At 38.1% G+C, this 15,400-nt stretch overlaps 2 protein-coding genes and 2 long non-coding RNA genes across 7 annotated transcripts in view; 2 read left to right on the forward strand and 2 right to left on the reverse strand.

Annotated features, from left to right (window-relative positions):
• Nucleotides 1–3,961, reverse strand: LOC309499014 (arrestin domain-containing protein 3-like). The gene is made up of 7 exons (XM_082170037.1): nt 3,608–3,961; nt 3,471–3,512; nt 3,309–3,369; nt 2,501–2,648; nt 2,294–2,390; nt 1,639–1,895; nt 1–1,414 (listed from the first exon to the last, which is right to left on the reverse strand). Exons 1-7 carry the CDS (start codon nt 3,867–3,869, stop codon nt 1,016–1,018), a joined length of 1,266 nt encoding a protein of 421 aa, XP_082026163.1. The 5' UTR covers nt 3,870–3,961; the 3' UTR covers nt 1–1,015.
• Nucleotides 919–15,006, forward strand: LOC309499035. Its single transcript, XR_014206107.1, has 3 exons — nt 919–1,020; nt 14,792–14,889; nt 14,926–15,006. It is a non-coding gene; the product is annotated as an uncharacterized lncRNA (long non-coding RNA).
• Nucleotides 8,767–9,602, forward strand: LOC309499053. The gene is made up of 2 exons (XR_014206127.1): nt 8,767–8,904; nt 9,081–9,602. It is a non-coding gene; the product is annotated as an uncharacterized lncRNA (long non-coding RNA).
• The window catches only part of LOC309499012 (arrestin domain-containing protein 3-like), a 23,323-nt gene continuing 17,628 nt past the window's right edge, over nt 9,706–15,400 (reverse strand). Inside the window, exons 7-8 of one of the 4 annotated variants that reach the window (XR_014206093.1) lie at nt 13,319–15,193; nt 9,706–13,069 (exon numbers count right to left, since the gene is read on the reverse strand). Coding sequence is in view for 3 of the 4 variants with exons in the window: in XM_082170035.1 (XP_082026161.1) it covers nt 14,777–15,193 (417 nt within the window). In the remaining variant the exon portion in view is untranslated. Of the gene's footprint in view, nt 15,194–15,400 lie in introns of all 4 variants that reach the window. The other 3 variants (XM_082170035.1, XM_082170034.1, XM_082170033.1) reach the window with 3 other exon arrangements.

Genomic DNA, 15,400 nt, shown 5'->3' on the forward strand with positions numbered 1-15,400 from the left:
TTGTTTGTAAGAATTCAAAAAGAAAGTCATAGTAAATTCAAGGGTTTACATACTTTTTCCTGCAACTGTATAAGGCATAAATAAAGCAGGATTTGTCTTTTTTAAAGGATGTAAAATAAAGCATTATAATGAAGGTTTAGATAGACAAAAATAAACAGTATAGGATCTATGTTTTTAGCTTAATAACAATAAACACCCCTAACTAAAAATATAAAAGGTAACATATTAATATTAGCGCTGTCAATTTATAAAAAAAAATTAAAAAAACGAATTAATCGCATTTTTCTGTAATTAATTGCACCTAACATTAAAGTTTTTAATATATTTTTTAAATTACACATTTAATCTCCAAATTAATGTAGAAACAACAAAGACAGTAGCCTATATTTTAAATATTTGTTTAATGGCATCTTTTTATGAAAGAAGGCCAGTATCACCGATAGCAATACTGCTACTGATGTCTTTAGTCATAACTAGCATTACAGAATAATTTCAAGATATAAATTGTAACATTTATTAGGCTTTTAAAAAATATAAAAACTTTTAATTTAAGTGAACTTAATGTGAATTATAATGTCACATTTGCCTGTGTCCTTCAATATATCAGGGCTAAAATGTTTCTATTGGCCCAGTCAGATAGGTTTAGATTTTTACTTGCCCTATTAAAATGCACAAAAAGTTACTGTTTTCATTGTTTTTGACCCATGTAACCGTGCTTTATGATTTTTAGGTAGGTCTAACAAGTATGATTTTTGAGTTAACAAAACTTCTCTTTTGTGTCTTATCACGCATGAAAAGTTTAAAAGCATTTGCATGAATAAGAGCGTGTAATGTAACGCTAGCCAAAGGATGACGGGAAAAATATTTAACACAATTAACGCAACATCTGTTTTAAAGCGTTTAACTGAAAAAAATAACACATTAATTTTGAAAGCCTTAATTAATATGAATCATTATAGCAATTTAGATAAAACAATAATAATAAAAGAAACCTAGAAGGGGATTCTAAGATTTTTCATGGTGGTCTGGCAACTGTGGATATAGTTGATATTCCACATGGTGGAGCTGATGAGTCAGACTGATGTAAAACTGAAGGACCAAACTGACCCGGAGGTACAGGGAAACCAGGAGCAGGAAACTGACTGAGAGGAGCTCCAGGGTAACCAGGAGCAGGAAACTGACTGAGAGGCGGTCTGTAGTTGCCAGGAGCACCAAACTGACCAGGTTGTCCAACAACATTAAGTGGTGGGGCAGATGGAGGCGGGTTGGGGTATGCATTGCCTCTTGTTGGTCGATTCCAGATTTGAAAGTCATTGTTTGTACCACTACTTGCAGATGATAAAGACTGAAGAGGAAGAATCACTATTGGGAATTTGATCTCCGGGTCTGAGGCATACGGCACATCCAGGTAGACCTAGGAACAAATTAGGAGTGGGTAATGGCAACAGAAATGTGTTTCTGTACGAGATGAGCAATCAGCACACCTCTTGATTTAAAAGATGGTTGCCATGTCAAAATCCAGTTTTGAACAAAAAAATATTTCAAAGCTGGATTTTAACATAATTATGCCAATGTAATGTATTTGTTGACTTCATTGCAATGTGAGGGTTTGTCTTTGCTTTAGATGCTGAAACTCACCCTAAGTCTGTACTCAACCTTGAGGATCCTACAGTTTAGGATAGAGATGGTAAGGCTGGGAGGAATGGGCAGCACTTTGGTGACAGTTTTTCTTGAGTTTGGCTCAATAGGTTCCCCTTCCTCTTTAAAAAGGTCATGTGTGTAAAGTTTTCTCTTTCCTCTTGCGAAAAAACTGTGTTTTTCATACAGGCAGTATTTTGGCTTGATTGTACGGGATGAATTGTTCTGAACTTCAGCCAAAACTTTCAAGCCCTCTCCTGTAGTGAGACACAATAAGACACGATTATGTAAATTAAAATTACTTGATGAATTATCACTAGAAACTATGACTGTCAATTCTGACAAAATAGGCATCTTAATTCAGAATCATGTTACATATATTATGAGAGATTTAAAAAATAAAAATAAAAAAACACGATTAAAAATGTACATTTATAAAGAAAACAGTACTTTTCTACATTATAATTGAATGTATACATTTTGTGTAAGCTCTAAATGATGCTTTTCCACAACAAGTTGAGGGAGAAAAAACAGGTAGAACCAGTGGTGAGTGGGTTCAGATGGACTTATGGTTGATTTCAAGCACGAAATGTGTATCTTCTTTGTCAATTATTACAATAGCTGAATCACAAAATCTGAAAAGATCTGATTTTACCGAGGTAGTATCCCATTTTCTCAGTGTTTATGTTCATGGAGACACTCCCAGAGGTGAAGAGTTTCATTTGTTTATCTTTGGTTCCATACTGAGGGGCCTAAACAAGACAAAACATGTAAAAGAGTGGTGACTGAACCTCAAAACATGGTAGAGGAATGTATGGTATACATTAGAAAGAAAGTGCATAGGATATAGTCGTAATCTCACCATTAGTTGAGGATTGGACACATCAGGACTGGGGACATAGTGAAACTCTGCTTTAGCTTTGCTAGAAATACGCATTGATCGGGATAGTTTTGTCTCCAAAGTGTAGACGATTTTTCCAACTGAAGCTTTGAGGGTTGGTGGGAAGTGCCTGTAAGAAAATAGTGTCATGTGCAAAGGAGTAATTGTAGCAGAAAGTAAAGCATCATTAAAAGGTTGAAATTCTTGAAAAAATAAATATTAGCTAAATTAGAAGTTCTATTTTATTAATTCTATTTTAATTTTTTAGATATATATTTATATCAAATTGTTCAGTCAAGCCATTTTTTTAAAAAGATAATTATTATTAATATCTGAAAAACTTGTCCTCCAAATCAAAGTTAATGAGTCATAACCAAAATGTCTGGGTATTTAAAAAAGGTAATAACAGTTGTGTTAATTTGCAAAGTGCAAATAAAGGATTAGTATTTTTATTTTTTTTACTTGATGGTACATTAAAGGACATTTATTTATGTTTGTTTGTTTGTTTGTCTTTTTGTTAGTTAATATAAAATATTTTAAAAATATTTATGAAAACGAGATGAATACAAAAATTACTGAAAATGTATATTATATTATATATATATACTGTGTGTGTGTGTATATATATATATATATTAAACTTTGCTCTTCAAATACTTTTCTTTAGCCTATATTCTCTCTGGCATCCTTCTTGTTGTTATAGACCCACATACACATTTTACAGTCAATTAGCCTACATTTTACTAGATGCAACCAGAGCTCTGGATGCAACTAAGTAACCGTAACTTACTGTAGAGGCAACTGAAAAGTGAATGGATAAACATGATGGCCTGGTGCCACAACCGAAGAATCTAAAAAAAATATATATTAAAAATAAACAAAGTTAGATAGTTATATATAAAGTTTAATTCTCAAAGCTCTTTTTGCAATATTCATCCGCGAACAGACTTACACGGCTGTCCTGATGGATCTCTCAGCGTCTCGTGGTCATTACCTACAAGATCAAGTTACAGAACAAAATACAACTTTTTATATCGATCTGATTTCCACTAACTGTAGCCTACCACAAAAACTACAAATTCCTCTTACCGTGCGTTTTTTCCTCCCGAACGAAAAACTTCTCCACGGAATAATACTTATCCTTATCCGAGTAAACAACAGTGGTTTTACCGTGACGCTCGGACCAGCAAACCTCTGCTTTCCCTTTAATTTTCACACTCAGTGACTGCATTTGCGTGTCCTTCGCTACATCTAGAATGACTTGTCCCGATATAAAATCCCCGCTGGTGAAGGTATTGTTCTGATTGATGGGATTGTAAGTGACAGAAATGTTTTTCACGGTGAGGGACATCGTGTCTCCAGTCCATGTAGTATCCGCTGTCGTTTGAGCTTGAGCTTGCAGGCGACTGCTGCAGGAAACAATCAGCAAAGTAATGTGGACTTCCAGCTGTGGGTGGGGCTGAGGCATACCAGAGTTTGAAGCAGAGTGAGAGTCCTGCACGGGTCCGATTTTGTAAATCCGCACCCGCCCGTACCCGCAGTGCTTAAAACCGCATCCGACCCGTTTTCCGACAGCAGCACTTATTAAAATCCGCATCCGACCCGACCCGCTTAAAATAGAACCGACACCCGACCCGACCCGCACCCGAAATAAAATCAGTTTAGCCAATCACATTATAGACACACTTACAAAAGATTTTATTGCCAGGTCATACAGAAGTTATTACACCACAATTAACACAAGGACAACTTCAGCCGAAGCTGTCAAAAGTCCGGTACATGAGGAACATGGTTAACGTTACCACAAAACTGAGTAGCCTTATAACATTTTACCAATCGAACAGACGCGGATACAATATGCCACGCAATTTCGTCTAGCCAGCTACCTACATCTGACCATTTTGGGTTCAGACCATAGGGTTCAAACACGCCCTGCACACCACACATACTGAACAGTGTTAAATTTGAAACATACTGTTCGATAGAACTGCTTGATTTGTTACCACAGTTATTTGCGTGCTTCCTCAGCGATGTTCCACATTTGCGGCTATCCAACACGAAAATGCATGCAGCAAAGCCTTTCACAATATTTTCTTCAGATAACTTTAAATTTCTCCCACACACTGGACTTGATTTTTGATGACGTATTGTCGACAACTTTACAATCTCCACTAGCTATTCTTTTCTTCAACTCCTCAGCATCCATCTCGACGACTGCAAGAACGCGCGCGCGGTTATGATGAATTCTTTAAACTGAAAGTTGCCTAGGTAACGTTATAGATCCTGGGAGGGCGTGGCGCGTGGGCACAAATAAACTGATGTAACTTAGATTTAAAATTATTTGATCAACTTGAAATACAGGCATATTTTTGGAGATGTGTTCATTTCGCATGTGATTGTTTTAAACCCGTGTTTAGACCCGTGTTTCCCCCGTGTCCGACCCGCACCCGTATCCGACACAGTTGGATACTAAAACATGCAGTAAACATTTTGTCACTGGTAAGTCAAATATCCAAATGTCAGTTTTATTATATTTGTGTAAGCTAAGCTATACGCTGATTTCGTTCCCTGCTCCAGTGGACGTAGTTCTCAGAGTAATATGACACCTTGCGCTCTGTTTCAATTGCCTGTATCCACTTTTGTGTCCTTAAATGCTTGTTTTTTGGGGTCGACATATTATAAAAACTTATTTCTGTTTTTTTTAGCTTGTTTGCTGTACACCTTGTCACATAGCAGCTTTTCGACATTGTTTTGTTTTTTGTTATAAGTCAGAAATGACAAGGAGGCAGCCTCTCGCAATGATAAGTCAATGGAGACGGTTGGATTGTTTTCCCATCCGGTGTGGGCGTGGCCTAAATACGTTCGGTTTCTATCAAGTGGCAACCTCCCCGTCTCTCTCTTGAAACCAACACGGAAGTGAGTTAAACTGCAATTCATTGACTGGCCGCTTGCGCTGGCTGCAGAAGTGAGTCAAATCTGTATCTCCGCCATGTTAAAATTACCAACTTTACAGCAGAACAAAACATGTTTACAGCCTGGATCTCTATGTGGCTTTGGTCTATACAGCTAATTTTGCCCTTCATGGCAACTGTGAGGGGGGTGCATTTTTTTATAACTCATCCGTTTAGTTGATTAAAGCTGCCGTCGGCAAGTCTGGCAGATTGGGTCGATTAGCCAAAATTTTGAATGTTTACAACTCTCATGCCCCTCCCCACTACCAGCGAGCACCCTCCCATCGAGGTCGTGCTCGTCAGTGCGTCACTGTGCGTGTGTACCTGATTTTCTGTGAACGCGTCCGTCTCTTCAGCATCTATCAACACCATGGACTCGGAGGTAGGCTGCCCTGGCTAATCTATCCATAGATAGCAATAACCGAGGAATTGGAAGCTTGTTAGTAGATTTTCTCTCCGCCATCACGCTTCATGCAATCTCCAGGCGAACTTCAGGCGTTGGCGTGTGCATGTGATATTAACGTGCGCGAGTGAGGGGGATCTGTGGCGTGTGCACGACCTGTGATTGACAGTCAGATCTCACACCCCCCTGCGCTGATTGGACCTGATGAAGCGGGAGCGCTGGATTTTTGCAAAACAAATAACACGCTCCAGGTGGAGTTAGAAGCTCGGGTTTTTTTCTAAAACCACCTTATTTATGTTGTTCTGTCGGATTATAGTGTCGATTACACTGAATATGATCAAAAAAATGTTGCCGACGGCAGCTTTAATATTTAAAGTTCTGCATAATTAAGGGTGTGTCCACTTTTGAGTGACAGGTGGATTCCCACTGATGTCAATGCTAGCGTTTGTCTGCTGTTAGCTGCGTGCCTGCGTCACTTCACCTCAGCAAATTTTAGCTGCTGAACTTGCCATCTCTGCAGTGTTTGTGCTTTTCTATGGATTATTTCATACAATTTAATACACCCATTACTTAGCCCACGGCTTAGGATTCCGTCGTTGTCGTCGAGTGTCGTTCGAGAGAACAACCAGCGTTGATTTCAGTTGTTTTCCTCTGTGAACATGCACTAATGGATGTCTGACAATTTCGTTGATTTTTTGAGTTTTCAGATTTAAAAACGTCTATAGATATAAAGGCTTGTTCGTTCTGCTCTCACGGAACAGATAGATTATAATATGCTTATGTTCCGTCAGATGAAATCCTGCAGGTGTCGTTGCTTTCTCCGTCCATGTAATAAATGCACATCCTTGAATGAGCGCAGATTTCTAGCGCATTTAACGTACTTGAACTTCATAGGTAATATATCTATGGTTTAACCCATTTGAGAGGCGGCCAAATCAGAATTTAAAATTGACTGAATAAGCTCTCTACGAACTTGACGAGTGATGCCGCGCTGACGGACCATACGCTGATTTCATTCAGCCGCCATTTTGAAATCGAAAGTGAGGCTCCGGTGGGAAGAACCCCGGAAGTAAAGATAAACAACACTGCGACCACCATGTGTATTTGAATGACAAAAATGTGGTATTGCGAGTCATTGACGCCTGCCGACCGGCAACGGTACATTGTAAAATTAACTGCAATAGGTTATGATAGCCCTTATTTAATTAAAAACTGGGTCAATGACCCAACCAAATAGCCGGAGGTGTCGTTTCCAGACATATTTTGTGATCTGGTTGAATCTCCAAGACATCGCGGCAGCTGTAGCGGTAACATTAGCCTATAACTCAATCAACTTATGTTGCATACTATAACTCCATAAAACCTTGTCACTTACCAATTGTACGTATGCTTCACTCCAAACTATTAATCCTTTTGTAAAACGGTGATCAGTAGTACGAAGTTGCCAAGGGACTGTGCTGACAGTTATCCCTAAAGTCCTCTACTCACAGACTGCAGTCTACTCCATAGGTTCACGGCTCGCGTCATGAGCCTTCAGCTGATAACGCTAATGTGAATGAGACATCCCTTATGAAAAACAACTATAGGAAACTTGTAGTATTTTGAGACAAAATATTATAGTAATCCTATAGGAATACTATAGTATTTTGGGACATACTATAGAAGTACTATAGAGGTATTACAGAACCTCACATAAGTATTATACACTACTATAGAAATCTTATAGGATTACTATAGTTCTTTTTCGTAAGGGATGTAGACAAAACTAGCCCACCACTGCCTAATACGGGTTTAACACCCACTACTATATCACACAGGGATCTACTCACACAGTAATCTCAAAAAAGAAAGCTCAAAAGCCATTTTGTCCTCATTTCCGGTTCTGTGTGTTTATTAGGAAGGATGTAGAACATCAATTCATAATTTGTTTGTTTATTGGCGGTACAGAAAACGACACAGCAACTCTTCGGCATGATTGCCCCGTGTATTTCAATGAGCGCCAAGGCAATGTTTTCCCCCACGGGCTAAATTCACATCACGTGACGGGGCGTTCCCGGGGGCGTTCCCAGACCAACCGTCTGTATCTATGCCTGGTTCAGATTACACGATTTTGGCCCGATCCGTTTGACGTAGGGTGTTGTGGGGATTCGTAAACGACAACGGGCGTCGGGGCGCAAGATTCGATCGTTTCATCTCGTATAGTGTGTCATAGTGGGCAACAACCTATGTCGTGTCTGCGATGCTTCACGACATCACGACAAAAAGACTAGCATGTTTAATTTTTTAACGGTCCTCCACGACGGGTTCCGTCAAGAGTGAGTGAGTGTGCGAGAGTGAGAGTGCGAGCAACAGTGAGTGAGTGAGAGTGTGTGTGTGTGTGTGTGTGTGTGTGTGTGTGTGTGTGTGTGTGTGTGTGTGTGTGTGTGTGTGTGTGTGTGTGTGTGTGTGTGTGTGCGCGAGTGAGTGAGTGAGAGCGAGCGAGCGAAAGTGAGTGTGTGTGTGTGTGTGTGTGTGGGGGGGGGGGTGCGCGTGAGCGAGAGTGAGTGTGTGTCGTGAGCGAGCGAGAGTGAGTGTGTGTGTGTGTGTGTGTGTGTGAGAATGAATGTTTGCGAGTGAATGTGTGCGTGTGGTCGGAAAGCAACATGTAGTCTGACATGTTTCTTGTCCATGACAAGACAAGATTTTAGGAGTCAAAATCGTGTAATCTGACACTGTGACTATCGTAACAGACACAAAAATCGTGTAATCTGAACCAGGCATTAGAGGGTTGTGGTTTAAAAATAAACATTCAGACATAAACACTGTCAGCTAAACATTATGCTACACTGTTTACTTCTGAATATTATGTTTTATTCACGGCCATCATTTGTAGAAGCCTATTCACAAACTGTTGCCTGCTCCCTGAATCGTTGCGCTTATTCATTTTGTGGATGTTAACTGAATCTGTAAGTCAGCTACGCTGTTTACTTCTGAATATTATATCTATCTATAAATTACAGAAACGTCTGTCTGTCTGTCTGTCAGTCAGTCATGTCTGTTATTCGCATTTCTCTCGAACCGTTAGTCCGATGGATTTCAAACTTGACAGGTGTCTTGCTACGGGCACGAGTAAGTGCAGTGCCAAGTTTGACGTTGTTTGGATTAGAAATGCAAAAGATATCGTTAAATATCTATCTATAAATTACAGAAACATCTGTCTGTCAGTCAGTCAAGTATGTCTGTTATTCGCATATCTCTCGAACCGTTAGTCCGATGGATTTCAAACTTGACAGGTGTCTCGCTACGGGCACGAGTAAGTGCAGTGCCAAGTTTGACGTTTGGATTAGAAATGCAAAATATATCGGTAAATATATCGGTAAAAGAAGCCCCAAGAAGGTTGTGGTTTAAAAATAAACATTCTGACATAAACACTCTGTCAGCTACATTGTTTACTTCTGAATATTATATTTTATTCATGACCATTATTTGTAGTAACCTATTCACAATCTGTTTGCTCAAGCGTAGCATTTTTTCGGAGTTCACTGTGTATCCTGCTCCCTGAATCGTCGTGCACACTGAGTGAGCACAGCCCAGGACCAGAGACAGAGAGGGTCGAAGAAAGCAGCGGAGCTTAAGTAGCGTTTTCTCGGGAGTTCACTGTGTAGCCTGCTATCTGAATCGTGTAGTTCAGTTTTCCACATTTATTGTATGTCATTATGTCAGTATCAGTATTTGCTTTCTACCATGCACACCGTCACTGAACTTTTGCTGTGTAATTGTAACAATGAGCACTCAAATACACCAATTCAACAATTACTAAAAACACACACAAAAACTGATTTTGCACGGGCACTTTGCACTGCTACCTGAATCGACGTGCTTTTTCATTTGATGATGTTAACTGAATCTGTAAGTCAGCTATGCTGTTTACTTCTGAATATTATATTTCATTCTGGTGCGCTTAACGTTATCGCTACTGTGTAATAGTAGCCTATGCTATTCACCAACTAAACATATCCTATTCAATGCATTCACAGTCTCTTTCACGGCCATCATTTGTAGTAGCCTATTCACAAACTGTTTGCTCAAGCATAGCGTTTTCTCAGAGTTCACTGTGTGCTTTCTACCATGCACAAATAAAAATTTCACTTAACTTTTGCTGTGTAATTGTAACAACGAGCAATAAAAAAAACACCAAACCAACAATTACTAAAAACACACAAAAACTGATTTTGCATGGGCATTTTGCACTAGTTTATTATAAATTCTATATTCTGTGCAAATCTTTTTTTATTATTATAATTCATGTATAATTCCTCAGGACAACCTGTCACAAGATCACAGCAATAGCAAACCACAATGATCCAACGATCTAATCAATTCCCAATTGATAAATTCAAGTCCTGTCCTAAATTTTTTCTTGTTCGTTTCACTCAGACATATGCCACAAACAGAAGGAATGAAAGACTATCGCTACTTCTGTTTCATGCTGACGTTTTAAGAGTAGCCTATAAAAAAGGCTACTATTTTACTCCAAACTGCAATATTTATCTAATAATAAACTACTCAAACTATTGTTTTTCCATCCATTTACAAGATTGTTTCTATAATATGCAGTGGCGACTTCCATGCCAGAATGATATTCTAAAATTATTAAATGTAAAATAGTGAAGTTTTCTTTTTAAAGAAAAAGGGTTAACAGAAGGAAATATCCAAAATAATAAACAATAACCAAATGACGAGTCCATATACTTCAGAACTAAAGTACACATGAAAACATTCCAGAACATAATTTTATTTTTTGTAAGAAAAAAAACCGTTATATTTATAATTCAGAATGTATATATAGCCAACAGTGCAACTGCAAGTACTGAAGAATAAATATATAAATAAAATAGATAAATTACATATGTTACATTTGTTTAGAGCTTTCTTTTATATAAATAAATACTAGTCAAGCTGGATACCAAACAGCACCACATGGAGATGCCAAAAGACCACTATACCATCCACCTTGACCTTACTGCATATAGCTAACATGTGGATTTTGTTCAGATTTACTAAACACAGCAAAACACATACATGGTTTGTTTACTTATTATTAATAACAGACTTGCATGTTCCTATAATATAAGACTCCTGCATGTCACTGCAATCGTCTTTACCTTGAATACAATCTTTATGAAAACTTGGGGCTCATTGGGGCTCATAAAATCTCTCTCTTTTTGGATTAGATTAGAGAATGCTGATTGGCTAAATTTTGTCATACCTTGAAATAGGTTCATATCTTGAATCAGCAGTGAATTGCCTAAACTGCTACATGCACTTCCTGTTGGTGATCCTCTCTCTATCACCCCAGAGCTTAACTTGAGACATGCGGACAGGCAGAGGGGACATGCATGCAGAGCATATGTTTTGCACAGATATGATTATCAATGATAATATGAGTAATTAATGAGTAATTTCAGTTTTATGTTTTATATTCATTCATAAATGAAAATATATACAATACTTAATCTAACTGCAGTATAGTCAGTTTTCAGTTCACATGAAAATATATGGTCGTGTTAAGCAGACTCCCTTTTATGACAGTTGAAAATCTGATTATTTTGTAACAATTTATGCAGAAAATCAAAAATCCAAGGGTTCACATACATTTTTTCTTCAACTTTATAAGGCATAGAAAATTTCTGGAGAACAGTATACTTCATAATAAAGAAGGATTTATCTTTTTCAAGAGAATGTACATTATACCAAAGGTTTAGAAAAAGAACAAAAAAAACAGTATAGAATTTGTTTTTAACTTTAAAGGAACACTATGTAATTTTTCGCAGCTAGAGGTAGCTTATTCAAAACAAACGCGTAGCTTGATGATGAACCTGATTTTGGCTCGAGAGAAGTGGAGCTTTTATTATGCCGCAGATGACCTCTTCCACTTCTACCGATCATATATGTGGGGTAACAGTTTACATTTGAGTGTGTTGAAAGTTTTGTTATAATGCTACTCTGTGCGTTCGCTACTATGCGGCTACTATGAGACACTTGTTACACACTGCAGTAAGCTAGATCGATATTAGGTATGGTAAAACATGGTACTCGCGCTAAATCAAGAAAACGAGATTTAAACAATAAGACAAGACAAATAACTGTTGAGCTATATAATAATTAGTTTTCTGTCAATGAATGTATTCAAACAATTGCTCACCTGTCTAATAAAACACATACTATTTTAAAGCGTCTATGGTGTTTCCATGGTTTCTACAGAATAAATCCAGAAATCGAGGGTAACGCTGGATGATGTCATTGATAGGGGATGCATTGCTAATTTCTCTGGATTTAAACATTCTTGGAAACATTTGGGATAATGCAATCAGTGTTGGGTAAGTTACTTTAAAAAAGTAATTAGTTATAGTTACTTCTCACAAAAAGTAACTGCGTTAGTAACTGAATTACATCATTACAAAAGTAACTAATTACCAGGGAAAGTAACTATTGCGTTACTTTAAAAAAAAAAAATTTCAAGTTTAAATATAAGAAATTTCTTGGATACCCCCAATATGAAATGTTAAATGAATTAAGAACATGCTTCTTAAGAAATGTACCAAAAATAAATAAATAGTAATAGAAAATATAGCCTACATACACATACACTAGTGCATATCATTAAAATGATAAAACTCACACACCTTTACAACTGGTAGACATTCTGTATAGCCTACTTGAAGTATTTTCTTCCTCACAATATTAAGTTTAACAAAAAGTGCTCTCAATATAATACTGAACAATGTACCAACATAAATAATAATAATAAAAAATAATCTTTTGGGGCTTTATTTTTATAACCTACAGAGAACGTCATCATCAGAGGTTATTTTAGCCAAATTAGTCGTGTTTGCCGCACAACAACCGGTCAAACAAATAGCCATGTTTGAACGTTCCCTGCAGGTTATTTTGGAATTTATGTTAGGCTATATAAACTAATTAAAACATTGCATATGATACCAATATGCTACAGAGATTATTCAAATGCTGAAATGTGTAATTTATTTATAAATAAAGTATTTATGCTCGTTGCTCGGACACACTCGGTCTCTCTCGCGCACTGTCGAGCGCGTTCTCGGACACACTCGGTCTCTCTCGCGCACTGTCGAGCGCGTTCTCGGACACACTCGGTCTCTCTCGCGCACTGTCGAGCGCGTTCTCAGACACACTCGGTCTCTCTCGCGGACTGTCGAGCGCACTGGCTCGCGGCATTCGCCTCGCTTTTGTCCAGTCCGGCGCCTCATAAACACACACACACAGAGAGAACCTACTCGGATGAAAACCGCTTCAGTGAGCTCAATTATAGTAACGCCGCATTTTTATTGACAGTAACGGCAACGGCGTTGTAACGGAGGAAACAGTAATTAGTTTGATTACTCGTTACTGACAAAAATAACGCCGTTAGTAACGCCGTTTATTTATAACGCCGTTATACCCATCACTGAATGCAATACAACTAAATATATAACATTGTTCTAGTGGTTTTTAATCCAAAAATCTTACATAGTGTGCCTTTAAGGGGTCCTATTATGCTTTTTCACTTTTTCACCTTCAGTGTGTAATGTTGCTGTTTGAGCATAAAAAAAAGATCTGCAAGGTTACAAAGCTTAGAGTCCACTCCAAAGGGAGATATTTTAACAGAATCCTCTTTTCCAAGAACTACAACGCGTTTTTTCCGGTTCTTGTGAAATCACAATGTTACTCATTTAAATGATCTACGCCCACGGAATTCGCAAAAAAAAAGGGGTGGTGCCTGGTTGAGTTGCGCTAGATAAGATTAAGAGTGTGGTCTCTGTTTTTTTTTCCACATTGGGAAAAAGTTTGTCCTAAGGCAGATGAACTTTATATGTTCCTGAACATTATAACCCTAACGTTTGTCTGTGCGCTGCAATTTTATGGAGAGCAACTTCCAGAACCTAAGAGTACAATGCAGGCTACGGACAAAAGCTTCTCCTGAAAGACGTAGCTTTTCCCACTTTGTCGGCACAATCTGTTAATAATGGATCACAACTAGTAAGTATGTCTTATTATTTGTAATTGTGTTGTCTATTAACAGTATAATTGTATGTAATTGCTATGATGTAAACAAAGGGCAAATATTTGCCTCCGCTAGCCTGCTAGCATTACAGTATTGATGTAGTGTTTACTGTAGCTTTTGTAAGTTCTTGCTTTTGTAAGGCTGTTCACCGCTCCTTAGGAAAATTATCCATGGTTTTGTGATCAATTACTGTTTGTATTACCATAGTATCCGACAAATATGATTAAATGGTGGATAATCTATAAAAAATTACAAAAAAAACATAGCACTCTGAAACGTTCTGTAAAATGATGTGCTTGCAAAGTCTGTGCTTGAAATCCGTTCTGCACGATCCTCTTGTTCGTTAACATTGTTGCGGTCTGAAGCGGGCTTAAATTTGTTTAAAATTTACGCCATCCTTATTTATTGAAATTAGAGAAGAACTCGCAGTTATGGAGGGGCGTGACATTTCCCAAACATGCGCTTCTCTACTAAGCGGTGCCAATCACAACACACTGGGCCAACAAACCAATCACAGCACATTCCGTATTTTGGAAGGAGGGGCCTCATCGAAACAGGAACTAAATGGTGCGTTCAAGCCAGACTGGGGAGAGAGGAGCTGTAAAACTGTAAAAATATATGAAAAATAAGGCTTTTTTTTAACAATCAACCATGAAAACATTGTAGTACACCCCAAAACAAAATCAAAACTTGGTAAAAGGGCATAAAAGGACCCCTTTAATTACAGTCCACATCACTTACTAAAATAGGCACAAAATAATATGAATCATTTTAGCGATCTAGGTAAAAAATAATAATCAGAAAACAAACCTACAAGGTGATTTTATAATTTTGTCATCATTTTGTCAAGATTTTTCAAGGTGGTCTGGACACTGTGGATACAAATGACATTCCTGATATGGAGGTGGAGCTGATGAGTCCGACTGATGTGAAACTGAAGGACCAAATTGACTGGGAAGTCCATCATAACTAGGGGGAGCAAACTGACCCGGAGGTCCAGGGTAACCAGGAGCAGGAAACTGACTGAGAGGAGGTCCAGGGTAACCAGGAGCAGGATATTGACTCAGAGGAGGTCCAGGGTAACCCAGAGCACCACAATGGCCAGGTGGTTCAACCATATTAAATGGTGCATTGCCACCTGGTGGTTGATTCCAGATTCCAAAGTCACTGTTTGTAGCACTACTTACACCTGATAATGACTGAAGAGGAAGAATCACTACTGGGAATTTGATCTCCGAAGCAAATGGAACATCCAGGCAGACCTAGGCACAAAACGTACATTGAAAAAACCAACACAAAAAACAACAACAAATTATTCAATTAGGAGTGGTTAACAGAAACTTTTGTCTGTACAAGATGAGTTATCAGCACAGACCTTGATTTTTAAAGACAGTGAACATGTCAAGATACAGCTTTAAATTAAAAATACAACACAGATATGCCGCTGCAACTTAATCTCAGGAGTATTT

This window comes from Leuciscus leuciscus (assembly GCF_965113295.1).
Source record: "Leuciscus leuciscus genome assembly, chromosome: 5".
NCBI lineage: Eukaryota > Metazoa > Chordata > Actinopteri > Cypriniformes > Leuciscidae > Leuciscus > Leuciscus leuciscus.

Coding starts and splice junctions, on each gene's coding strand:
- LOC309499014 (XM_082170037.1), bottom strand. CDS start 3,869: ATGTCCCTCACCGTGAAAAACATTTCTGTCACTTACAATCCCATCAAT. Junction 3,370..3,470: donor AGATCCATCAGGACAGCCGT/GTAAGTCTGTTC, acceptor TATTTTTTTTAG/ATTCTTCGGTTGTGGCACCA. Junction 2,649..3,308: donor ACTTTTCAGTTGCCTCTACA/GTAAGTTACGGT, acceptor ATTTTCTTACAG/GCACTTCCCACCAACCCTCA.